The sequence below is a fragment of the Perca flavescens genome, chromosome 5, assembly GCF_004354835.1.
Source record: "Perca flavescens isolate YP-PL-M2 chromosome 5, PFLA_1.0, whole genome shotgun sequence".
Lineage (NCBI taxonomy): Eukaryota > Metazoa > Chordata > Actinopteri > Perciformes > Percidae > Perca > Perca flavescens.
Window position 1 is genome coordinate 12,193,387 of NC_041335.1, and position 27,314 is coordinate 12,220,700.

Sequence of the window (27,314 nt, forward strand, 5' to 3'; positions counted from 1 at the left end):
CGTCTTTATTTTACAAACGCAAATTATTCTATTGGCAATTTTTCATATAATAAAAAAGCAATTTACAAGCTTAAGAACCAAAACGAAGCAGCACAGAATGATTATGGGTAAAATATATAATTTGAATAAATATATTTTTTTTAATTTCATGCTATAAAATAAATTCATAAATGGCAATAGATACAACATCAGCTCTAGCTAGCTTCATTTACTTCATAGTTGTACAAAACAGTAGAGTTCTGAGGTTCACAGTTGGGTTGTGAGGTTGTGTGTAGAGTGGACAAAACAGGAGTTGGGGCATTTTGTGCCGTCGTGCTCGAGTTTGTGGTCTCCAGTGCTCCTCGAGCTTCAGCTCGGTGGAAAATATGGGCTCATTGAGACAGAATGTTTTGGGAACCACTGACTGAGGACTTGTTTCCCCACCTGAAAAGAAGTGCACAATTATACTATGGACTTAAGCAGTATGTCCAATGAGACCATCTTAAACACTATATACCCTGAGTTCTAAGATTTTTTTTTTTTTTTTTTTTTTTGCCTTGTCACCAACTACATATGAGCCAGAGACATTGTAGTGCAGAGTTAGGGGAGTTGTAAAATGAGAAGGAACAATTAGCTTGACTGAAAATGTCCCCCCCCCTTGTCCTGAACAAATGCAACTACAGTCTCAGTGCCTGAGGAGCCAAAAGGAGACCACTGAACCTCAACATGACAGCAGACAGCCCGCTCCCGAACAAGTGGCTATACAGCCCAAAATCCCTTTCGTTATTTGACACAGCTGGAGGCGCAACTCTGAACAGTGCCACTGAGTTTGATGACTGGACCACGCAATAAGTTCTTGTGTTGCAGTTTGACTACCACTGGAGTTTGATGAACATTTAGAACACCAGCAAGCAACACTACTTTTTGAGATATATATATATATATATATATTTTATATATATATATATATATATATATATATATATATATGTGTCCAAAGTTTCAGAAAATATATAAAAAATAAATCAATATCAAATTGTCCTGGTCCTACTTCAATTCAACAGCTCCCTGACATTCAGTTTGTTTGATATGACAGGCCAATATTTCAATAGGCTTGATGATCCCAATACACTTTTAAAAAGGTTATTGCTTTTTTTCTTATATTACACAGTGGACAGAAACTGACAGAAAAGCTATGGAAGACTTAAGATTTTCTTTTTTTTTTCTAAGCCTGTATCAGTGTTTGTAAACTACCTGAAGTGAGTTTTATTATAAAAAGAATAGGACGAGCTGCAATTTCAAAAAGTAGTCTGACAGCCTTCCCTGTAAACACTTCCTTTTGATTACTTGTGGCCCACAATCTCCTGTTCCTCTCAGAGGTGTGTGGAACTAAGAGTTGACGAAGAGTCGATTTGAGTGTGTTCGTGTGTGTCAAAGTTCAGTTGGTTCTGTAAGTGTGTATCACGTTAAGTAACTATAGTTATGGAAAAGCATTTAAACAATTTCCCCTCCATTCACCTATGATGATTACATGGACTTGATTGATGAATTAAAAAAAAGAAAAAAAAAAGAAAAGAGAGAATCTGACTAGTCTAAAAGCACCATTTAAGGGGGAAAGGTCCCTACCAAAGTGATTCATGCCGTTTTAGCGGAGTCCCTCAAGGGTAACTACAGAGATAGACAGGACTTCACGGATGGAATTGGTATTTACTAATAACATAAAACTGTAAGTGCACAATCGATGATACAAATACAAGAAAACTCAAGTGTTAAAAAAAAAAAAAAAGATCCACTGGCAATTTCATACAATTTTGAGGTTGAGCAACGTGCAATTCAGCTACAGTATATGAGGGTTAGCTTATTTTTCCCTCCACAAATATTCAGTTTATTATCTGCTAAATACCCAAGCAGCTGGTCCCTTGCCAGATGTTCAGAGAGAACAGAGAGGAAATAGATTTGTGTTTCTTATGCGTCTCCTTCCTTCGTTGAAATGCCTAACACTACGGTACATTGTTAAGATTGTCCTCGGTGGTTAGAGAGGGGGGGATACAGTACGGTCTCTGAACATTGGGCAACGGCTTGCAGACTGTAATCAATTGCTACAACATCAGTTAGAACTTGAAATCAGTTGCCCGTCAAACAATAAAAAGCGAAAACAGGGGGCAGGACTTAGACTGAAAAAACAAAAAAACCTTGGACAAGAATGACGTGTCCATTTCTTTTCATTCTCGGTACCACTTGACAATAAATGGTGTGGCCATATTCTATTATAATCTCTCAATTCAATCCTTTACAAAATGAAAGAGGCACAGGAATCTAAGTGCCAGAATCTAAAATGTAAAGCTTGTGGCAAGGCACTAAGTTAAAGATGCCACTTTTTGTGAAGTATTCTCTCTTTTGTTTACATTGGCTATAAACAATTACAATACCTATTGCACAACTTTTATATTTTCAGCTTTTGTATGGCTTGATATATTGTTACTTATGACTTTCGCTGCGTAACGTCGTCTCAGCAAATTGTTTAAATTTGACACAAAGTGATTGTTATGAGCTGGGAAACGTACATTCTTTGCAAATCAAAAAGAACCAGTCCTACATTAAATTAAGAACCTATTCTTCATGAGAATTCAATTATGCAGTACAGTCACAATTGACGGTCAAAAATCACCTATTAGTCTTTGGCGTGAACTCTCGGCACAAAATAGTTTTAGCAGTTTGTACCCATTACTCACAAAACAATACGGGCAAGAAGGTATGCATTTCCTCCTCTCTTTTTTTCCCCCCGAGGTGTAGGGCAAGAATCGTAGGCAGATTGAAATTAGTCGGCGACTGTATTTTGGTGAGGTCAGATCAGCTGGAAAAAACCTGCACATCACATCTGCGGTCGACAGAAAGAAACTCGACGTAGCAAACAATCGTCTAAAAAGTACTGTACAGGTTTGCAGACTGTGGGTGTGATGACCAAAAGCGTCTGTGATACATCCATACACACTAAGACAACCAAACGCTAGCTATACCGAGTTTTTGCAAAATTCCCTACATTTTGGTTTGCTATCTTAACGGTCAATGAGTGAAGACGATGACCGCACATTCAGTAGAATTTAAAAGAAAAAACGACTACACTCTTGACATTGGACATAAGCGACAAAACACAATATTCTCCTACCAAAAAAAAACAAACAACAAAGTAGAAAGATTATATGGAAACTGTGAAATAATCAAACCTAATTCATTGACACAAATTCAGGGTGGACCAAATAAAAGCATATAGCAGGTGCTCCTCAAAAATCTATATAACTGCTTAATTAAACAGCTGGCTGGCAAATAAGAAAGCAGGAGAGCGCAAGAGGGGCCTTCTAAGTGCCTTTTATGTATTTGTAATCTGTGTATGTTTAAATATCTATGGAAAATAACCCAAGTCTCTATATAGTAACAACACCCCCATCCCTGATCCCCGTGGTTCAAACACTATATAGATACAATATGTTGGCCAATAGTATTCATGGGATTGCAGAGGCTCATCAAAAGTTCGCAACATTTTCACTTAGAGGAAAAATCACCGCTGTGAAGCTAGTACTACCCTGACACCGCCGCTGCTGCAGCATCAGAATTAAGACCCCGACCAACGCAGAGAACAAAGATCACAGATCAACCGTCCCGTCCTCAAAGGAAGGACAGAGGGAAGGAAAGAAAAAAGGACACATGTCGATAGCTCTTTCAAATAATGGAAGAAAAACCATGTCAAAATGGCTGAGATTCCTTTGTTCTTTCTGTTTTGCATATTATTCAGACTAGTATACCATACTGATTTGTGTGAACAGCTGTTCCTCCTGTCTCCGTCAGACGCGGAGTATTAACCTAACCTAAGAGGCCTACCTCAGGAGACAAAACAATTTACACATACAACAATAATTCAGCATACGTCTCCACCAGAGTATGAAGGAATTACGAGTGACTTCACTGTATGGACGTAATTCACCCATTACATAGATGACAGCATCTTAACCCACGTCAACAGAGTGAGCTCTCCAGTAGTGATGAGAGATACAATTCTTAAGTGTTTTGTAGAACAAACATTATCAGACGGCAAAATATCTTGAAAAATATGCAGGGCCATTTTCTGTCTCTATTGTCCGCATTTTGCCAACAAAAAAAAAAACACACAAGAAAGCTAGCAAATTGAATGTACTCCTTACATAGCACCTTCTTAAAATCACTTTAACCTGGCTGACCGAGAAACATTTGACAAGGACTACGTCCTTAATCCATACAATCAGCAAGGAATAGTTCCCCCTAAGTATCAAGGCTTTATGTTGAGAGAATATTCTTTACAGGGTTTGGCAATAAGATACTGTACATACAACCTAAAAACGGATTTCAAAACGGTGAACACGTCTGTGCCTGGTAGGTTCTTGGCTATGAGGTAGAACCTGGTGAGTTTCATTTAAGTTAAATACTGTCTGTTATGAGTATGTAGTTGCATTCATGAGGTATTGAACGGATATGTCACACGAAGCTTTGCACTGGCAGAAAAAATAATTCCTTGTGAGTAAGTGACCTCCTGTGGCCACATGTGCAAAAACAGGTCAGGTAAAAAGGTGATATGACAAGCATCTTACCAGAGCTTTCACATTATCAATTATTGCAACATGCCTATATAACTCTGTAAATATGTTTTAAAAAACATGGAAAGATATAAAGAGAAATCAACGAGGGGGTCTTGATTACTGGGACCTCCCGAAAAATAGTAAGTTGTTACTCCCTTTGCTTGAAATAATCAAATTTCTATAAAGCACCCATTTGCTCTCCGCATTCAACATCTAACTTTCACAAAATTGACAGAATCCCTTGACGCAGGAAATGTCTATAGTAGAGGGAGCGGATTCAAAAAGAAAAAAAGGAAAAAAAAAAGTCCTATAAGTTGAGTTAAGATAAACATTTCTTAAAGCTTCTTTAACCTGAAGCAGGACCTACAAATCACATCTTGATGCTTGGGCCTCCTCTGGACTGCATTTTGAACTCTCCTCCATATCATTGGCTGGTGCCTCTTCTGCATATTGTGCCTCAAAGGCCATCCCCTCGGACGTATCCTCTTGGTCCTTCTGACCTGAGTTCCCCTCCGTCGTCTCTGGAGAGTCTATGTGATTACTGCCCTCTGATGCTCCCATGTGCTTCTTCCTCAGGTGCTGGTTAAGGGTGCCCTGAAACGGGAAGCACTTGCCACAGATCTGACAGTGGAAGGGCTTGTTGTCCGTGTGGCCACGGATGTGGTACTCCAGCTGGTCTTTCCTTGTGTACTTCTTGCCACAGAATTTACAAACAAATGGGGTGATTCCCATGTGCAGGCGCATGTGGCGATCCAGGCTCCCTTTCTGATTGAAGGTCTTTCCACAGTAGATGCAAATGAGTCTCTCGTTGTAGGGGTACCACTGGCTCCGCAGGCTACGCTCGCGCACGTCGTTCTCCAGCCCCGCGGGTCCCACTGCTGATTCGCCGTCATCCGAGCCTGGTTTGATATGACTCAGCACTGCCGCTGGGATGGCCAGGGGTCGCTTTGCCCTGGCTCGCCCACCTCTGTAGCCACTGAGCATGGAGCGGGAAGGACTGGAGTTGGTAAGGTTGACAAAGCACGGCGAGGACAGCCCTGAGTACGAATAGGCAGCAGACTGGATGACCGGACCATAGGAGCCCACGCTGACAGCCAATACCTGTTCTCCGTCCACCAACTCCGTGTGGTAGCCGTCGTCACCGGCTGAGGAGCTGTCGGAGTACGTGGGCCTGTCGGTCTTCTCCAGCTTCACGTGCACGTCGGTTACTTGCCCATCTTTGCCGATCAGTTCCACTTGCTCCGTTTCTCCATCCATGGGAGCGTCAAGCTCCGACACACTGTCGCTACTGCCTCGTTCCGACTGGCCTTCCTCTTGCTGCTGTCGCCCCCGGCCTAGGCCTTTCCCTGCCAGCTCAAAGCGCGCCTCGTGTCCTGCCTGACTCTGCCGGGAGTAGTAAGGGGGGGAGATCTGGGTAGGGTTTACAAAGAGGTTGCTGTCATTGACCCCGTTGCCGCCGGTCTGCGAGTTGTCCTTCTCCGGGCTGCAGACACTAACAGGGAGGCTGATCTTGGAGTGGATGCTCTCCAGGATTTGGGTACACTTGTCAATGATGGCTTGCATCTGCAGAAAGCTGGCAGCAGTGAGGAAACTGATAATATCCTTGAGCTGCAGGGACATGTGACCCGTGTAGCAGAACGCCAGAAGCTGCTCAAACACCACGGGGCTTTTGATGACCGAGATGGAAAGGCCGCTCATGGTGCTGAGAGCTGAGTGGTCACGAAAGTAGGGTGAACTAGCTGCCAGCACGGCCTTGTGGGCTCGAAATGGCTGGCCCTGAATGTGAACAATTATGTCACACAGCTTCCCTTGCAGCCGCAGCTCATTGAGCTGGGTCAGAACAGTGTTACTGAACTCCGGCACATCGAACTCGATGTAGCTGCCGTCGTCCATTTCTTGGATATGTTTCTCCAGTTTGTCGGCTGCCTGATGGGAAAAGGAGAAGAAGAAAAAAAAGAAGAGGGAACCATTAGGTTTGGAAACATTGCATTTGCAATGCAGCAATTTTACATTTTCACAGACAGAGAAAAACCTTTGTACTCTATACGTAAGACAAATGAGACGGGAGGCTGATGAAAGCTGGAGTGTGGAACTTGTGTCTACCCCGTCTGGCACGGTTGACGTTCTTAAGGAAAGCAGTGGGCTTCATAGTAACGCCACGCCGCTGTGGTCTCTCCCCCTTCCTGCCTGTCAAGGTATTGGGTAATGCAGGTAGACTGACATGGCGTGTAACCAATCAGAGAGCCAGAATAAGGAGCTATGCTGTGTAGAACTGCAAGTTGAGTGAGCATGGTTGGCTGGCGGCACTTTGTGTACTGCTAACGTAAAGAAGTTGTTCTAGAGTTAATAAACTACTCTTTCGGAGTACAAAAAAAGCTGTATCTGCATTCTTCCGGTGCCCCAGCGTGGGAATGTCGCCACAGACACCAAAACTCTGGTATATTAAATACAGAGAGTTTTCCCTGGCGGCGATAGGCATTTGATACAGCCTTACTACTTGACAAATTCTATGTCAAAAGAAACAACACTAAATGCATTGCAGCAAACACAGCATTTTCTAGGGTTAACTCAGGTTTAATATATTTTGTTGCTTTTGTTTGTTTGTTTAATCTTTTGATACAGAGCTAGGTGATATAATATATGCTGTAAGTCAATATACATTTCTAAACCTTCAAAATCATCTAAGAAATCTTGCCACAGTATTTAAAAAATATTTCATAACCAAATTTAAAAGATTCTTATAATATTCTTTTATTGTCCTTATAAACATAAAGGTTTGTTAATGCATGTGTATGAAAAAAAGAGAGAAGAATATTGATAACCGTATCAGATTTTCCTATATACTGGCCTCAATAATCCCGTACCGTAGAGCCTCTATTGTTCAGGAGGACAGGGAAAACAATACAGATACAATTTATTTAATTTTTAATCCACAGGCTACCTGATCATGGTGATGTAGCCTACATAGTATACATGGGCCTACAGTATACGTGAGAAAAGAGAGTCTACTGAATGGAATGTGGATCTGAAATAAGATCCAGCAGCAGTTTGCCAATGGAATGACTATCAACAGTGGCCTCAAAGTATTGAGATGGAACATACTAACGTGACCATTTCACGGTGTCTCAATCCCAAAGATTGAAGAAAAACAAAAGACACTTGCGAAGCCACACTGGTAAACCCAAACTCATTTTGTTGTGTGTAATGGCCCCAACATACATTTAAAACCATTTGGCAGCCAATTTTGTTTTCCCGAGCAACATATAGAAAGTGTAACAGGAGGGCTGTTTTCTAGGAGCGGCACCACATTAACTGAAAGTGAAAGTAAGTAAATTAAGAATTTGAAAATTTCGCTCTGCATGTTTCAGTCTTCATTTATTGCATTTTTTTTATTATTATTCATCCATAGCCATTATGGCTAAACAGGAAATTAAGTGGAAAGTAGGCAAGATGAAAAGATTGCAACTGACACCCACGATCCCGATCAACCTCTAAACTTTCTCAAGTCCTGACAGCACGTCTGACTCTCCAAAGCCGATCGCATTTTTCTCTCCGAGAGGATCTGCTTGTCCAGCGAGCGTTTTTAAAAAGTCTGCAAAACCCCTTCAGAGATGCTGGAGAGAATCGAGTGAGTCTTCAGACTTAACCGGAGCCATGAAAGTCTTCTGTGTTTTGAAGTTATTTTGTTTAATAATTTACACTATCTGGAAGCAAGCCATAAAAAGGTATATGGTGTGCATTTGTCAGAGAAGGAAGAAAACCTGGTTCTGCTTGAAAGGTGAGCATACACTTAGGGCTGGGCGATATGGACCAAAAGTCATATCCCGATATATTTTGGCTGAATATCGATATACGATATATATCCCGATATTTTTTCCGCAAAGTGAGAGAAAATGTTCAGTCAAAGCCAAAATCAAATATGACATGTCACATGTAGTTTCATAGAAACAGTTGCAAAATCAAATAAATAATAAACCGGTTTCTTCACCTGGTTCATGATTAAATGCTCAGCTGTTCAAATAACAATAAAATGTAAACCTAAATACTGTATAACAGGAGTACCTTTTTTGAAATCAAAGCTCCATATTTGTGATTCGTTCCAAAGGTCAATTAAGCTTTTGATATTAATATAATCTACTTTGTTCAAAATGTAATGCCTCATGCCTGTAAGCCTAGGTTTATAGTCCCATTCTTCCACTTGATACTGCTTCCACTTAAGTAAACTAAAAGATGAACTATCGACTACAAAACAAAGAAACTAATTAATGTGTTAATACAAAGAATATTTATTATGATCGGTTCACAGATCTGAGTCCAAACGGAAACTTCACCCTTCTGAACTAAGAGTTTCTGCTTCAAGGTGAAGTTTAAAACAGACTGAAATGTCCAGGCTCATTCCTCCACTATTTATTTCTGTATGTATTTATGCGTTACATGTCATTTTAACGGGCACTGAGCTCCAGATCCTGCAGCCGCAGACGGTCTCTGCTGCCCGCTGTAGCTTCTCTCCGTCCGCCTGCCGCCGGCAAACTTAGTGGAACTTTCCGCCGATATCGACATACAGGTCGTCCTGGACTACGTGTAAGATCCTACCGATCACCACTCTGTCTTTGGCTGGTCCGATTTGGATCAGCGGGGACCGGGCGCAGCAGGGAGGCAAAGCTGTGTTTTTCCGGGGAAGAGACGCTGCGGCGGCCACGGAGCTCTCCGCCTCCCGCTGCCGCCCGGAGCTCAGATTGCTGGTCAAGGCGGCATACATAATCATAAAACACATTGTCACCTGTTAAATGTTATTCATTGCTGTTTGTTCTTTTCATTTCCTCTATCGAACATAATTAAGCAGTACAAAAGTCCGGCATCTTTAGCGTTGATCTGAATGCTTCGGACCCCTGTTCCAAGATGGCGGCGGTTTTGACGTATGTTTAGAACCTCAAGGCGACATCTGTGTATATATCTATGGGAGCAAGGATCACATTTGAACTATATCGATATATGCGATATGGTCTAATTCCATATCTCATTTAAAAATATATCGATATATTTTTTATATCGATATATCGCCCAGCCCTACATACACTAAGCTCTCTTAAAAAGTATCTTACAAAGCCTTTCTTCAAGGCTTCTTTGATTTACTAGATTTAATGTGGGTCAGTAATGATCATTTTTGTGACTGTTTTGTGGACATTGCTTTTTGGTCTTCTCATTCAAACAGCACAACTGACAACTGCCTCTCCCTGCATAAAGATCCTTCAAAGCACACTAGCCATAACATTAAATCTTTGTCTAAAACACATTTTGGCAAAATGATAGATCAGATCCCCCTCCCACCCACCCACCCACCCACCCACCCATGAAAGGCATTGCCGCACAGCACAAGTAGGAGCACACTACCCTTACAGAATAATATACTGACTGGAGCTGGTTCATGAATATTAATAGATATAGGCCCTGCCTTCTCAGCAGAACGAGTTAAACCACACTATGGAAAGCAGCGACTGTGTAATCCAGTTCTACCCTACCCACTGTGTAATTCTATGTTCGTATGAGCAAGTACTTCCGTGTTGCAAAACCTTAATGTGTCAGTTCTCCAGCTTAACCCTCCTCTCCCCCCACTCCATCTGCCCCTCTCCCATCTCTCCCTCTGCACCTCCTCCTCCCTCCCTGCCCCTTGCTGGCAATTCAGCATGATCTTCTCCGCATTGAGTCCCCACCAGCACTTTGGGAAAGTAAACACTTTCTCCAGTTGCCAAAGCTCATCAAGACACCTGTCCAACAAACCATATGCTCTCGTCCTGGCACAGCGGAGGGAAAGATGTAGCAAAACTACAGAACAAGCAACAGAGAACTGTAAGAAGGTGTACTGTATATTATCTTCACTCCCCCATTCCACCAGCCTTCAATTACAGCGTGTTCATACACTAAAACATACCAGTAATGGCTGCCAACAGCATGCATACTGAATGGAGCCAAGTTGAAGGGCAGCCAAAGAATGTATGCTCAGTAGTTGAGATGCACATGCTGGGTGAGGATCACACGCTCGGCTCATGTGGGAAAAACTGAAAATGTTTAAACTCAGCTCAAAAAGTCCATCTGCGGCTCAAGTTGCATGCGTGGTAATAAACCTTTTTGACACAGCTGCTTCATGTAGGTAGGCATAAAGGATGCTGAGTACATTGTGATAGTTTGGAAGAAAAATCTAAGTCAGCAAGCAAGCAGTGTATGCTTTCTTCAACATCAGCAGCATTTCACCTACTTTGAAAAACAGTTTGTGGGGCAGGCCAGAGCCAGAACAGAATTGCTTAACAAGCAAAGGTTGGGAGAGCAATTTCAAACAGATAGACCTAGTAAAAAAACAAGATAAAAAATATACTATATTATGATACATTGAAGGGAAGGTATAGTGTGAGGAACTTTGCTGGTGTGCGAATAATGTGCATTGTGAGAATTCTAAGTCATAGTGGAAGCTCAGTATGCAGCGCTAAATAATGTATGTTTAGCCTTTGGGTGTGTTCTCTTATTTCATTTGAGTAGGCTAAATAACTGGAAAACAAGAACATGCTCATTTTCATTTCAGCCTACTCACCTTAGCCAATCTGCTTATCAATACAAGTGGAAGACTTAAAAGACCTTAGCCTCTCCACGTCATCACTACACTTTTTAACATTCTCACTTCTCTTCAACTTCTTCTGTCTTCAACACTGAAGACAGATAACAGAACTGACAGTACTGTACAGTGCAGTGAAGTAAATTTGCCATGATCACACAATCAAGTTCCTCTTGGTGGCACGGTGTCGCTCAAGGCCTAGAGACGGCAACGAGGATATTGAGTAGGTATGTTTAGGAATTTGACAGAAAAAAAAAAAAAAAAAAAAGACAACAGCAAGGCATCCACAAGAACAGACGTGATAACATCATGCTAGACTGCCTTTTCACCTATAGCCACTCTACAGTGATTTCCCTGTCGCAATTACAGATGGCAGTGATACATTTGACGCAATGCCCAAAACAGGTTTTATTACCGCCAAATGGTCAGGTTTTGCTAATGGTAGGAAATAAGTCAAGCAAGGGAGCAACTGTTTGCTGCTGACATGCAGGAAAAACCCTGCATATGTCTGTCTGCAAATGTCAGTTTTACTGTATACTTCAGGTAAGTTTCCTACATTTCCAAAAATGTATATAGCATGAAAAATACTGTAAATCACACTGCTAGAGTAAATGTACTTGTGACTACTTTGGCTCACATCATGAGACAATTCTCAATTTTCCAGATACCAGGATAGACAAGACCACAGAGTGCTGTTTTCACCACACACTACTGTATACCTTGTGTTGCACAATCAATCATTCATTTCAGATGGCGTGTCAAACCAATCAAGTTTTACTGCTTATTCCTAACAGAAACGTGACTATAAAAAAAAAAAAAAGGGTCGACTGGGTGCTAAGCCATAATGGTTGCTCATGCAAAAGTCGTAATTGGTTTGGCTCCACTGTGTTCTGACATGCCTTATGGTAAAAAAATATTTAGACTAGTTTCAGATGCAATTGTCCTGGAATATTTCAAGATGTTGGTTTCAAACTAGATTGTTGAATTTCAGAGCAAATGAATGTCACATAAATAGTCATATCTAGTCCTTGGTGACATAGGTGAACCCATGTGTACAGAATAACCTGCCATGTCCCTGCACTTTTTTCTTTCCTGCCATAACATCACGTACAGTCATTTACCGGTAAATTACATTCATTGTGACCTGGGAGTGAACGTTAATGTTACAGGTTAGTTTATGACACGCTGAATACGAAACAGTTACGGGCCTGATGCCACGCCATTAGCGTAGTGGATTTAAAATAAGCAGTTTTTTTTTATTGCAAGACTTTGCTACACATTGATCAGTACGTTAACTTAATCATTAATCATCGCATTTACCCGTGTTAGCTTCATCGTGCATAGACACTGAGGGACATTAGCATGTAACGTTACTGTTGATCCTATCTAACAAGCATACTGTGCTGATACATTGGGGAGCAGATGTGCGGTGTCTCAAACTTTGTTGCAAAGCATTCTTTTAGTAGTTAACTTAGTAAGATAGCTATTCATGTGTGTGTGTGTGTGTGTGTGTGGGTGGGGGGTGTCTATACTACCTAGCGGAGTAGCTAAAGGATGGCGTTAGCTTGGCCGTCACATCCTACTACTTTTGTTTGTGTCTCCACCATTTCTCATTTATACGTTAACTTGTAGTTAACGTTAGATTGACGTTATTAAAAGAAATAGCATCGGCTAACAGGGCCGAACCATCCAACTACAAAGCAGCACACAAGCTAACTTACACCGCGTTAGCTATATTAGCTAGCCTAAAATCGAGCAATTATTTCAGAAAAGAAAGCCTAGTTGACTCTCACACAGACTTCACATTTCCACGCATGGTGGGTTGTTTTACGGGTTGGGCTCGCTTTTTCTGATTATAAAAAAGCTTGACAGTGTATGGTTTAGTAACGTTAGCTAGCTAGGTAGCGATAAGTTGCAACGTCGAACGCGGGTACAAACTGTCGGCGGCTGTCATGAACTAGCCAGCTAGCTGCTATGCTAGTTAGCTTATGCTACCAATTAGCTGGCAACCGTCTGCCAGTGCTAAGTAGCAGCTAACTAGCATTTGGTTGCTAGCGTACGGTCGCAGGCAATTATTTCGCCATTACTTTTACTGTCAGAGCAAAGACGCACCGACATTGCAATTGCATTACGGTCACCAGTCCGAGCCAAAGTTGAAGTCCATAACACTCACCGTCTTGCAGATTAGCATTAAACGTTGTCCATTCCACTCAGTAGTTCGCTAACACTACAGCCAGGCCTCCCCCCCTCTCCAGTCCAGATGTGTCAGACAGTTGCTGCTGCAATTTTTGCATCAACAGGAAGTGTTCTTTTGGCTCTTTGCATTCATTCTATCAGTGTGTTTTGCAGCAGCAGCCCCTCCCTTGCTCATGTCAGTGTTATGTACTAAGACATCATGTTCTTAATATACGACGTGGACACGCGCAAAAATAAATATGAAGTAGCCTACAGTCGTTCTTCAAATAGTTTGTAAAAGATAACGTGGCTAACGTATACTCATACTCTTATCTAGTGACTACACCCATGCCATTATAGGTCAGTTTCATCTGCTTCCACTTTACAACACTGACTGTGGGAGGGGACAGTACATTTAAGTGTATTTAGTGCATTTGTTCTCCTGATTTGTAAATGTTGTATTTATTTTATCACTTTTCTTTTTCATTTTAATCTGAGCTTCATTAAAATCTAAGGTGACATCGGGATACCTTTCCAGCTGTGCACCTGTGCAGCTGTCCCTCCAACCACACACACACACACACACACACACACACACACACACACACACACACACACACACACACACACACACACACACACACACACACACACACACACACACACACACACACACACACACACACACACACACACACGGAGAGGGAGAGAGATTGGCTTTATTATTTTCTAAAAATGTTAAAACATTGGCAACATTTACATGATCTTAATGATAGAAACTGATTTTATTTTTTACTTTGTTTAGCCTATTTCGCCCACAAACTGAGGATATCACCAATTGACAATCAGAACTGTGGTATTGCACCCTTTAAAAACTGCGTTTGAGTTGAGCGAAGTTGTGTCACTATTACAACTGCAGATGCATTGGTTAACGCTACACTCATTAGGGCCTTGATAGTTACATTTTAGTTTAGTTTTTCAGCCATTTGCAGTGTTTCATACAAGTTTTTTTTGGAATGAGTTGCATAATCTGTTTTTTTAACTGAAAATGAATTCATTCAGTTCTGCATAAATACCACCAAGGGGCGCCAGAGACTAAATAAATGATTTAACATCAACTTTGTGTCCCATTCCTCACTTTTATTATAATACACAACTTTCAAAAGATTAACATGGAAAATATGTTATCCAACCAATCAGATTGCATTATACAATAAATTAGATTATAAATCATACAGTGAAGAAAAATATTAACTTGTTTATGTTTTTTTTTTTTGAGTAGGTCTTTGTTGTCCGGTCTTAATAATGTGTGTTAACTAACTTTGTGCCTCACAATTGATTCAAAATTGGCAAATGAGGAACATGTGTTGGAAACACTGCAGGATTTAACAAGGAACTTTGTGGGAAACATAAAAAGTAAATAACTAAACAAAAATATTTCTAATCATCTGCATATAGTTTCCCCCATTAATCCAATACAACTACAAAAACAACTCAATGTAAGTGTAACCTTCATGCAAGATCTTAAGAAAACAGAAATCATTTTAGCTTTTTAACGTTTGGCCATCACCCTATGTAGACAAAGAGATTTGTTTACTGTGGTAATCACTTTTGTGTATACTGTAGAGCTTTGAATATACAGTAATAATCGAGCACTACAAGTATTATTATTAGAATAGAATAGAATAGAATAGCCTGCAAGGACAAGAACGGGCTCAGCGCACAATATAGCACAAAAGCTGGTCTCACCATAAACTGTATTTCATAACTTTCAAATCTTTTATTTACTTTTTTTCATGTCTGTAAATGGCAGATTGTTATTGAATTGTGCACATTGTGAACCTAACCAGAGGTTGAAGTTCACATTTCACTTAATTTTATTATAATAGCTGCTTGCAAACACTGTGTATACTAGGTCTGATCCTGCTGGTAAAAGTCTTGTCTGCTGTCTACTGTTTGGAGCACTAACATGACATGAATGTGTGCAGTGTGTGTTTCGTTTTTTTCTTTATTGAGTGTGAGTGACAGGTTGGCAGCTCAGGTGAATATCTGACCTAATCTGTGTGCAGGTGGGTGATCAACGTAGAGAAAGGAATCGCTTTGTCACTGCACGTGCTTCTTGTTAAACAAGTCACTCCTCTATTCTCGACCGTGATTTGCTTTTTTCCTTCCTTTTCTGGAGATTGATGCACAACTGAAGGTGCAGCCAAAGTATGGTGATTAGAGATGGTTTTGTTGATCCGCAGGAATGATCATGGTATTGATAACATTTCAAACAAACTCATAATCAAAGGGTTTCCTGTTGAAGTTGTAATCTTTTCTGAAATGGGGCTTTGTTCGCTCAGTGTCATTTAGTTGACCAGGAATTATCTGGCGGTAAGCTAATGGGGCTGGTTCTGAGTGGTGCAGCGCCAGGGATCGTATAGGGGCTCCAGGTGGTGTGGCCTGGGGCTCTGATGTGCTGCTCCTTTTTAATCCCAGATGACATTGCAAAATCCCCAAACCCCCTGCCCCTGCATAAGACTGTATAGGAGCAGAGACCAGATGATTTGTCTAAAGAGCACATATCATGTATCAAACTGAGGGAATAAGGAGCTCCACTGTTTGATGTTAAGCCTGAAACCATAGGTTATGCTTAATATGAAAGATAGGTATTTATTCTTTATCTGAAAAGAAAATGTGTGTGGTTCTGGTAACATTCTCTCATAAACAATACTCTTTTTTTTTTTCTTTCAGTTTCTCTGATTATGTTCCATCAATTGCAATTATTATGAAAACAAACATTGTATTTGAGCCTCTTAATATTTGCAATATTTGTTTTGTTGCAATATTAAAAGCCATCAAACAATTCTGCTGCAGTCAACAAACACCACTCTAACCACAGTTTGTTTGGTAAAGTAGCCCAATTTTTAAGCTTAACATGAATAACACATTGTTTGCTATGTGTGCCAAGAGTCCCAGAATACCTTGGCTGTCAGTGCTGGGGAGAACAATGGTCTCCCAGTGCTCCTGTCCAGAAATAGTCTATAGCTCACTGATGGAGAACATATTTCCCAATAGCAGGTGTCTGAGTCAGTCAGTGCCTGATCCTCACCATGACTGTAAATGAAAGAGCCAGCTCGTCCAGGTGCGGGAGCACCTCTTTGGCCCTCTCAGGTTTCTCCTTGATGGAGGAGCTTTTTGTGGAAGAATGAACAAGAGAAATATTGACAATAAAGTATGTATATTACTATTAAACAAATACATCATCCCCTTTAACATATTTAATATTCTACATAAGAGCAATTTGCTCTCTGAGACTACAACACATAAGGTATATGACGGTTTTACTCTTCAGTCCACGCTCTGTATCGGACAAACAGAAAAAACCACCCGCCTCAAAATCCTTTTGTGTTTTTGGAAGTCCACTATTAAAGCAAACGCAGCATAAGCTTAATGAAATATTTATACATCCCAATGATAGTCAGTTTGACATATCTTCATTTCATTTAGAAAATCAGCTGGACTCCAACCGAAGCCATTCAAGACCAAAATCTCAACAGCTAAGAGAGTTTTACCAGTAAGTACAATAATCACTTGCATTGCAAGGATAATGAGCTCTCAGATGTGTCATATATTTGCCGGAGAAATTAAGCCAATTTGTGGAAATGGTGGCCTGGGGTTGAGGGAATACAGAGTGGCTTGTAAAGATGAGTGATATCTGGCACAGCATGAAGAGAATGAGAGGTGTGCTGCCCGGTGCTTAGCTCAAATGAAAGCTCTGATTAGTGGAGCAAAGATCAAAATGACAGAGCGGTGGAGGCTTCAGCTGGGCCTTTGTTATTGATAAGTCTGTCATCTCTGCTGATATTGGAGCAGTAATGGCAGCTGATGATTAGGCCACTCCTGAGCTATTAACTACATTTCTTATCCTTTTACTGGGGCCCAAGAGAGCCTGTTTGAGAGACAAAGGCTTCCTTTATGAAGCTGGCTCCTTAAACGGCATCCACCTGACCTAAAAGGCACAACTGTTACTGTCTTTCTGCCAGGCCAAAGAAGTCAGGGACGAGATACATGTCAGAGGTCGCAGTGTGCCGCTGTTTGAAATGAAGGGGTTCTGAGTGAGTAAGTTGCTGAAAGACGGCGGCAGCAAAATTACAGAAAATTGGCTGTTTTGTCAACATTTCATCAGAAGATTTACAGAAAGCTGACCCCGACCCTTTCTCTCCCCCTCTTTCACAAGGCTAAGTAGATTGAGTGGGTCGGAATTGACTGACAAACAAATCTCTTCTTTATTTCTTTCTCGCTTTCTCTTTACCTCTCTAGAAGTGATATTCAATATGATCTCTTTTTAATGATCCTAAGTGGCTGAAATTACATATCCTCAACACATATTGTTGAGGTCATTTTAGTCTGATTTCAGGGCACACAAAGGGTATAAAAGGTACGCCTCAAAATGTTTTAATTCCCCAACGAAAAGAATAATATGGCTATCATTTTGTATTAGACTCTTATAGCGTAGTGTGTAGATCCAGTAAATTATATTTTTTTAAGATAATTTTTTGGGGCTTTTCCATTTATTTGATAGTGACAGTGGATAAACAGGAAAGGTGGGAAAGAGATTGGGGTATGACACACAGCAAAGGGCCACAGATTTGAACCCCGGGCCGCTGCAAAGGACTCAGCCTACATGGGGCGCACGCTCTTACTGGGTGAGATAGAGGTCGCCCCCCCAGTACATTCATTTTAATATTTAGGCTTAACTGTTAATTTAAATGTACAGTACAACAGTTTGCTAATGAGCACTAGATCAGTAAATCCTAACCAGGGCTGACCTACTTGTACTTCTGCAGGTGCAAGGGAGTACATTTGAAGATTGTGGATAAGCATAACTAATTTGAAAAACAAAAATTACAATTTGATTAAAAAATATACCCGTAGTTGGCTGTAACACCTGATCACTTGAAATACCGTAGATAGCCTGAATCTGTTTCAAACTTTTTATACTATTTCAAACGTATCCTAAGCAGGCTAATGGATAAGTAGCTAGGATAAGTGGTTAAAACAGTTAGCTAAAAGTAATGGATAAATGGTCGAAATAGATAGCCTAAAGTAGGCTAATGATAAGTATGTGGTTAAAACGGTTAGCTAAAAGTAGCCCAATGGATAAGATGTTTAAATACATAGCTAATAGTAGGCTAATAGGTACTTTAAAAAAAGATAACTATAAGTAGCTTAATGGATAAATCTTGAAATAAAGCAGGTTAATACGTGGTTAAAACAGTTGGCTAAAGTAAATGGATACAATTTTTAAATAGATAGCTAAAAGTAGTCAAATACGTGGTTAAAAAAGTTAGCTAAAATTAATAGATACATGTTCAAATAGATAGCTAAGAGTTGGCAAATAAGTGGTTAGTTAGCTAAAATAAATAGGCCTACATAGCCTAAAGGAGGCTATGGATAAGTGGTTAAAACGGTTAGCTATTGGTTAAAATAGATTGCTAATGGGTAAATAGTTGAATAAACTAAACATAATGGATAAATGGTTGAAATTATTAGCTAAAATTAATTAATTAATAGTTAACTAAAAGAAAAGAGATAAATGGTTGAAACATTCAGCTTCTGCATCTCCAATTGGTAGTAGAACAAATGCAGTTCAATTATATAAATACAATACTGTAGCCTTTTTCTAAATTGTATTTATATAATTAATAGTATTAACACACCGTTTAAAAAACAATTCAAATGAACATGTTTGGAACATGACAGCTGGTGTCACTGAGGTACTTGAGAACACTTGACAGGGCTGTGAGAGTACTTCTGACAAAAAAAAAAAAAAGGTTGGGAACCACTGCACTAAATTGCATACAAGCTTGTTTTTTGGGCGCAGCATTTCCATCTTCAGCTCCATGATTTGTCTCTGACCTCAGCGGAGTCCGCTCTCTGCCTTTGGTATGCCCCTACAAAGGCCAACAGGAATCCTAGGCTTGTTGATTTAGCCCCCAGTGGCCGGAGGCAAAGCATCTTTCATTAACGTCTAAAACCTCAGGAATGAGATACTGGCCTCACGATAAGATCTGGTAATGCAGTAACATGGAATTATGGAAGAAGAAAATTGCCATTTTGTATATAAGCACCTGTGATCTCCCATGAAAGCCCCCTGTTACCCGGCTTGGGTCAGTCCCAAGAGAGGACAGGGTCCTGGAACCCAATCCATCATGCAGAGGAGAGATTTTCAGACTGAAGGCCTGGAGCAATGGAAGGTGCTGCTGTCTGTGGAAGGTCAGTTTAGAGTAGCAAGACAGTGATCCTGTGTGCCTGCCGGAGAAAATCATCTCCTACCCACAGGAGAAATCCCCCCCCAGTTTGTAGTTCTGTTTGTGGTCAGCAAATGCGTTAAGGTCAATACAAAGCATTTATGAGGTATTGTCACAGTACTTTATCAGTTTACCAGTAAGTGTGGACAAATCAGAGAGCTGCTGTGAGAATATGGGAGTTCTTGTTTCTTCCGTTGCTATGTGCGCCTTGCCGCTTTTCGAAAAGTGTTTCTTTATCTGAGCCTCTGTGGAGGGAACATGTCAGGAACAATAGAGTTATGTGGCATTCTGACATTTTGAAGAAGTTGGATACCCTTTTTACTCTTACGCCGAGGTCAAATTCAGAGTCCTCCAGAGAGTCTGAAAAGAATGCAGGTGTTCTGCTTGCAGCAAACAGCCTGAAGGAAAAAAAATAAAAAATCTCCCTTCGCTTTTCCAATCCTGTGAAAAGGCACATGGCAATCGCAATGATGAAGTTTCCATTATCTCTGGTTTGCATTGCAATTTTGGCATCTAAGACTTATTGGTCATTGGAAGCTAAGCCAAGGATTTTTTTTTATTTCATCCAAACTGAAGGTCCTATAGGGATTTTACAAAGAAAGCTTTATCTGATTTCCCCAGCATTTCCATAAATACATAAACACAACCATACATTTGAATAGTTTTTTTAATATAAAAAACAAGTCCAAATGGCTGGCAATGCATGTTCATGGTAAAACAGATCAATTGGAAAGAAGAGTCTGGAAGGAAAAGACGAGAAAAGTCTTATTGTGGCAGAACGGATGTGTTTTTGTCTCCTCTGGATAGTTTCTTCATCACCTCTTTAAATTTTTAAAGCATTTGGCACACAGCCTGTGGCAGGTTCTCTTGAGGAGGCAGCAAAGCGATGAGGGTCAATGGTGCCATAAATCTTAGACCGTCCACTTTGGAATCAGATGTGGACACTTGAGATATGCATATTTAATAGAATGTTCATGTCTGTGTGACTTGAATGTCCAAGTAAAATGCCTTTTATAAAAGCAACTAGATACTAACAAGTGAGAACAAGGCTGTTTTTTTCCGTTTTATCTTATGTGTATGATGCAGAATGAATAACATGCATGAAACGCCACATAAGTCCTGCCTTTGGGTTTAGAAGGGCCTGGGGGGGGAGAGAGAGAGCTGGCAGCCATGTTGTTGCACCTCATTCCAGAGCAATGCAATAAGTGACATAACTTTAGCTTTAACATAAGAATGAGTTTTGCACTTAGAGACAAGCTTTCTCCCTTCAACCTCTATCACCCTTTACTAGATCACAGCATATAGGTTTAAAGCTTTAGTGCGTTAGTCCGTTATATTCCAGCCATTACCAAATTAGTTGATACAAAGCTTATTTAGACTATCAGCTCTACAAAACTCTGTATTTCTCAGCATGGCTATGTTCAGAAAATTCTGTCGTCCGGCGATCTTTGCGTGCAGAAAATCATGGGAAGATAATTACCTCTTCTGAAGAGCCTATGTTTTTTTAATCCTCCGTGTCCTCCTTGGCTACTAACAAATGTGTGGAGGAGGGGTGGGGGTGGTGCGCGATCACGGAAGGCTTGTATCATGTGGACGCGCCGACAGTTTTGTTGTCATTACTTAGAATTCCTCATGGGGGCGACAGAAACTATGCACTGTAGCTATTAAGTTCTTTGCCCTCATGAGTTAAGCTTTATTGAATACACATAAAAGCCATTTTTAAGCAATATATTGGGGCCAAAACACAGCAGGTGTTTAGTTCTTTATAAACAAGTAAAAAGCCTACTGACTTTGTCTTCAGACAAAAACCTGCTTTGATTTCTTTCCCCCAAACCAGCATGTGCTTTTATCATCCGCAACATATGAAGGACTCTATCATGTGGGCTTTATTTCATGACAACCATACAAAGTAACTTGATCCTATATGGTTCAGACGTATGGTGCAAGAACATATAGCCCAACTGTCTAGTTGTTGATGGAATAAAACAACCTTTCTCTGTACCAGATCCTAAAACTGAACTGCAGTTAAGTCAAAAGTAAAAAAAAAACATATAGAATGTAAATAGTTTCTGGCAACAGAGAGGGGTATAAGTTCAAGACAATATTTGGAGGCTCATTGACAGTAATTCAATTAGACAGGAATCCTCACCCGTTCTGTGGGTCAAAGTTATCCATGTTAATCAGTAGAGACCGGAGACATATAAGCTGCTGGTTTCCTGCTGGGGTTCCTCTGTCTGACTGTGCACTGTGAACAGGCTATGCATTTAATATTCAAACAATCTCATTATTAAAGATGCATGTCATTAGGAGATTTCTTTGTTGAACCTATAACGTATCAAATAATATTGAAGTTACTTGGCTAAAATAACGCTATTATTAGGGACTGAATGAAAAAAGGAACAGTTGAGTTCATGTTGAATCATTAACTAAAGGCTCTTTTCATGTTAAAAAATTAATGAGGGTCATGGTATTGCAAAAAAAAAAGCTTAAATGCAGGACATTTTTCCTAATTTAATTTGATTATTGTCTATATAAAAAATGTGGATTGCATGGAAGAACATGGACGTTCTCTTGTAATTAACTGATTATATTTGTTGATAATCAATAAAAAAACAATAATCTGAAGAGCAAAATGCAAGATTTTTTCAAGTCTGTCTTAAAACAATATTCACATGGATTCTTATGGACATTGAAACAGTTATTGGTTGCTGTAATCATCCATCCTGCCTACACTGGCTTTGAAAAAATTCCAACACAAAACACGGACTGGATTTCATCGCTTATACTGGAATCGCATAAGGAAGAGGTCTTTTCACAGCTAGTATGGAAAGGGACCATTACAACCACCAAAAACTTTTCAAATTTTCACCTTGATACAGGAGCGATTCTAGGATCCGACCTTTAGGGGGGCTCAGCCCCTAATGAGAATGTGATACAAATACAGTGCCTTGCAAAAGTGTTAACCCCCCTCCCACTGCTAAATCAGTAATTTCATTAGCTACTGAACAGCGAACGCTTTTTGACGCTATTAACACTGTGATGGAATTAAGCCTGACACCGTATAAGTCACACAATGACACAATGTTCTAACATTCAGCAATTTTAGTTGCTTACGTTTCAATTTAGGTTCTAATCTGTGCCATGAAATAACCAACGTCTTCTCCGGGGACTACCAACGGTAAACTTTACAAGCGCACTCCTGCTCTCCCTCTGAGAGATCAGATAGAGTGAGGCTCAGCCAAAGGCAGGAGTCTGGCACAACCACCTCCGATTGGCCAACACTGCGTTTCTGTTAACCCTTTCCTTGACTGGGTTACAGGTGCACGGCATCGGCGACAGACACACAGGATATTAAACCTGTTTCAAGCCCTTTGAACCTGTAATTGTTTGTCCTCCGTCACTAACAGACAAGTTCGCAACTCTAACTTGAAGCACTAAAATTGATAAAAACATTTTTTTTTAACAATTATAATTTTTAGGGGGGCTGAGATGAAATTTAGGGGGTCTGAAATTGGCCATTCCTGGATAAGTGAATATTGTTTTAAGATTGAAAAAATATAAACCTTCGCTTTAAGTAAACTCGTTTTATATTATATGAATATAATATTTATGTAATAATAATATTAATAATACATTTTATTTATGGGCGCCTTTCTCGAGTATGCCAGTTTGAAGAGATTTGAAAGGTTTTTAGACGGGATTTGAATGTGGGGAGAAAGTCAGTGTCGCGGCATATGCTATGTAATTAATTGATAGATTAACAGATTATTAGCCATGGGATTTCACCACATTCAACAATCAATTACTCATTGTAACTGTATTATTTTCTCCTGCAATTGTTTTCTTGTGACAATCTCAGCTTGTAATGATAGCATTTCTTTTGATAAAAGCAGTGAGCAACATTGACAAGGTTATTATATCTCATTCACACCTAACATTGTTGTTTGTGTTGTTTGTATCCAGTTTAATGCCACATTTAAATGAGGAGGCTCCTTTTGATTCCATCGGCTCGGTCGCAGATTTCCTCTAATTGCCCGTGTAACACAACCTTCTTTTCACAGTGTGAAAGCAAACTTTCCTACCAAGCCTAAGTGGGTGGCTTGATAGCATTTCACGTTCATTGTAAGCAATCTTAAAGGCTGCCGCTCCTCCTCTGTGTCTCAGAAAGTGCCAAGTGTATTATCTGAATACTTTAAGAGAGAAAGTGACACAGTGAATACAGAGCTAGTGTTTCAAATGGCATTCTGAACAGTCCAGTTTGGTACCAGGGTAAACTGTAACCCTCAGAGTGCCAGTTTAAGAATGCGTCTGGACACTTTGCACGCTGGGAGATGTCTGCAGAGAGTAATTACTTCAACCAGGATGCTCTCAGCATGCCTCCAAGCAAATGGTCTATTGTCTGGAAAAAAATAAAGAACTATATATCAGTTACTAAGGCAACTTAGTTTGGAAATGGAGGGGAATATTGGTAGTTTGATGTGTGCATTAACCCAATAACTGATTGAAGTAACTTGCATGAAGATCTCAGTTACTCCAACAATTAGTTCTACCTGTCTTCTATCTGCAGCCTCCCTGCTCCAAGAACAGGTGGATGCTGTCAAAAAATCGAAAAAGAGCAAACACAAACACACACACACACACACACACACACACACACACACACACACACACACACACACACACACACACACACACACACACACACACACACACACACACAGGACAAGAGCCAGAGCTGTCATCCTGACTTTCAGATGAAGTGGGGGATTAGGATGGAGGTGAAAGCATGCTGAGGACCATGGTGACAGCAGATGAAGGGAGATAGAGCAAACTCTTGTGGAATTCACAAGCATTCATAGGCAGATTTGGAGGGGGGGGTTTCAGGGTTACTACGAGAGAGCCGGAGCATTTTGGTAATGCAAATTTCATCACATAATGTCAATAGGAATGATTGAGTCAGTTTTGCTGCGGAGAAAATTACATTTCTGAAAAGATCTGAAAGGTTAAATATGCTTTTCAGATGACAACGTTCTCCAGGGAGCATAACAGATTGTTGACAATCTCTCTCTGTTTTGAACTTTTATGAAATGTACCGCGTGTACCTGTGTGTGCGTGCGTGCATGCATGCATGTGTGTGCGTGTGTGTGTGTGTGTGTGTGTGTGAGACCAGAAACTAGGAACACCACCAGTCACCACCACTGACAACGCTGATATTAATACCAAAAGTGATGTCTTACAAATTACAGCTTGTGCTCAGGATATTCTTGTGTGTAGTATGCATGTGTGTGTGTGTGTGTGTGTGTGTAGGTGTGTGTCTCATATGTCTTTTCTGGTGTTATGGCTGTGCAGGAATGCGCTTCTCAGTGTGTTTCTTCTGCTGCCGGGTCTGACTGTGGTGGTCCCGCGGCACCAGCCATCCGTCCTTCCACAGACACGCTGACTCGGCCAGCCTGGGCTCAGGTATCTCCACTAACCTCCCCTTTGTCCTGCTTTAAAATAGGCTCTTTTGTCTGCTGTTTTCTGCAGGTCATTGTGAGGAGCGCTTCTTAGTGTCAGCTTTAATTCACACTGTAACCCTAGCCGTGATGCCTCCCAACTATCCACGCTGCCTGCCTGGCATTCAGCGGCTCCTTGGAGAGCTGAGACTGCACCCCCCCCCCCAATAACTGCACCCAAGGGACGACTTGCAAACTTTGTTGCTTAAATATTTAAAAGCCCTTTAATTGACATCCGTCAGACCTCACCCAGAGCTCCGACCTGAATGCTGCTCTGTGAACATAAAAGAAAAATGCTGGTGCTGTTTTTTTTCTTCAAGTCATTGTCTCCCAGCGCTGCAGAGATTAGATTATAGAGTACTCCATTTTTGTCTCTCCAAGATCACAGATCGAATATCCAAAGCCACAGTTCATCGCTGCAAATTGACCGGTGTCTGCTTTGTTGCTGGGCTTCTTTCTTCTTTTGAGTTTTAAAATCGTAACACAAAAAAGTGCTTCTTTTCATTGGAAACAGGTCGTTTTTATACCTTTAAATGACACTAACTGCAGCTAAACAGCTTGCGTTGACTGTGTTTTTATAACCTCTGACCTTAGAGTGAACTGACGTCAAAAAATTGTTTCAATTAAAGGAACCTCAGTGCAAATTACAACAACAAAACCATGTGATGAAAATTGCGCAGTGGATAATGTGAAATAGAGTTGCACCGAAGGAAACACACCAACAAAAAGTCAACAACGGTGGTATTTTTCTCTTTGGAGCTTAACCTAAGGTCTCAGCTGGGGAGATACAGCCTCCGGGCTCTGTCTGCCTGTCTACCCTTGGAGAGGAGAAGAAAACAACAGGAGAAAAGAGAAAAGAGGCTCATGTTAAAACAGCAAACATCATAATCTGATATCGACACTCAGCTGGGGTTCGCTTTACTTCTGCAGTCTCTGTTTATCTCTCCTGGGAGGGTGCAATCTATAAGGGCTTCCTCAAACTAGCTCCATGGCTAAAAATAAATCCAACATACAGCTGGTGTCAGAAGTTTAAAGAGTGATCTGGTGAAAATATAGACATTATTTGTGTTTCTGTTTGGTCTTTAAGTGTGCAACTAATTTCTTAGCATTTTGTAAAAATGAAACTACATATTTGTGAATCTTTTTTTTATATTTGCTTTAGTAGGAACCAATGGAATTAGGACCAAGAGCCACAGACAGGGTCCATCAGTCCGAAAGGATAACTCTGGCTACATTTTTGTTATTGTCAACAAATCCCACAAAAAGACCACAACCAACAATGTCTCCCATTAGTTTCTGAATTCGCAAACCCTGTCTGTTGCTCTCAGTCCTAATTCCATTGGATCCTTTTTAAATATTTAAAAAAATGAGTCAAGTGGCTGGGTTGGCTCAGTGGGTAGAGCAGGCGCACATATACTGAGAGGCTTATGCCTCGATGCAGACGGCCAGGGTTCGAGTCTGACCTGAGACGATTTCCTGCATGTCTCTCGTCCCTTTCTCACCAAGCTGTCCTGTCAATTAAAGGTGGAAAAGCCCCAAAAATAATCTTTAAAAGCGATTCACAACTATGTAGTTTAATTTCCACAAAATGCTTGGTAATCTCATAAAACAGCTGGGCACTGTAGTTTTTTTTTAGCAAATGTAACTCAAACAGTAGGAAATAGTGCATTTGTCAGTCAGTCACCCAGTGCAGCGGTGTGGCTGATTGATATGTTTATAATAGTGTTTGGACAACAATGGAGTGATATGGCACAGATGTATGCGCTATGTCACCATAGCCTACTTATACTTCAAATACCAAACAACAAGTCTGGCTAGCTTTGTGCTACGTTTACACGTGGCTGGCTATTTTCATAAACGGACATTTCAACCTCTCCGTTTTAAAAAGTAACATAGTGCACACCTGTCAGTTTTCAGAAAAGTGTTTGTTTACATGTACCCGTGTATATATTCCGTTAATGCCGTCAAGAGCATGTCAAACCTGTAGGTGGCAGCGTAACAAGAAGCTCAAGCCCACGTTAGCCAATCAGAATCTCGAAAATAGCAACAACAGCAACGTATCACTTCCTCTTTCTCTCTCTCGGCTTTCTAAACCTCCGTTTGTCTCAGTTTACATGCAAACGTGCAAACAAAGATCTCAAAAATCTCCACTCTGGCC

At 40.6% G+C, this 27,314-nt stretch overlaps 1 protein-coding gene across 1 annotated transcript; it reads right to left on the reverse strand.

Moving 5' to 3' along the window:
* Positions 1-972: 972 nt before the first annotated feature.
* zbtb34 (zinc finger and BTB domain containing 34) lies at positions 973-13,660 on the reverse strand. Its single transcript, XM_028579075.1, has 2 exons — positions 13,364-13,660; positions 973-6,512 (listed from the first exon to the last, which is right to left on the reverse strand). Exons 1-2 carry the CDS (start codon positions 13,379-13,381, stop codon positions 4,950-4,952), a joined length of 1,581 nt encoding a protein of 526 aa, XP_028434876.1. The 5' UTR covers positions 13,382-13,660; the 3' UTR covers positions 973-4,949.
* Between the last annotated feature and the right edge of the window lie 13,654 nt (positions 13,661-27,314).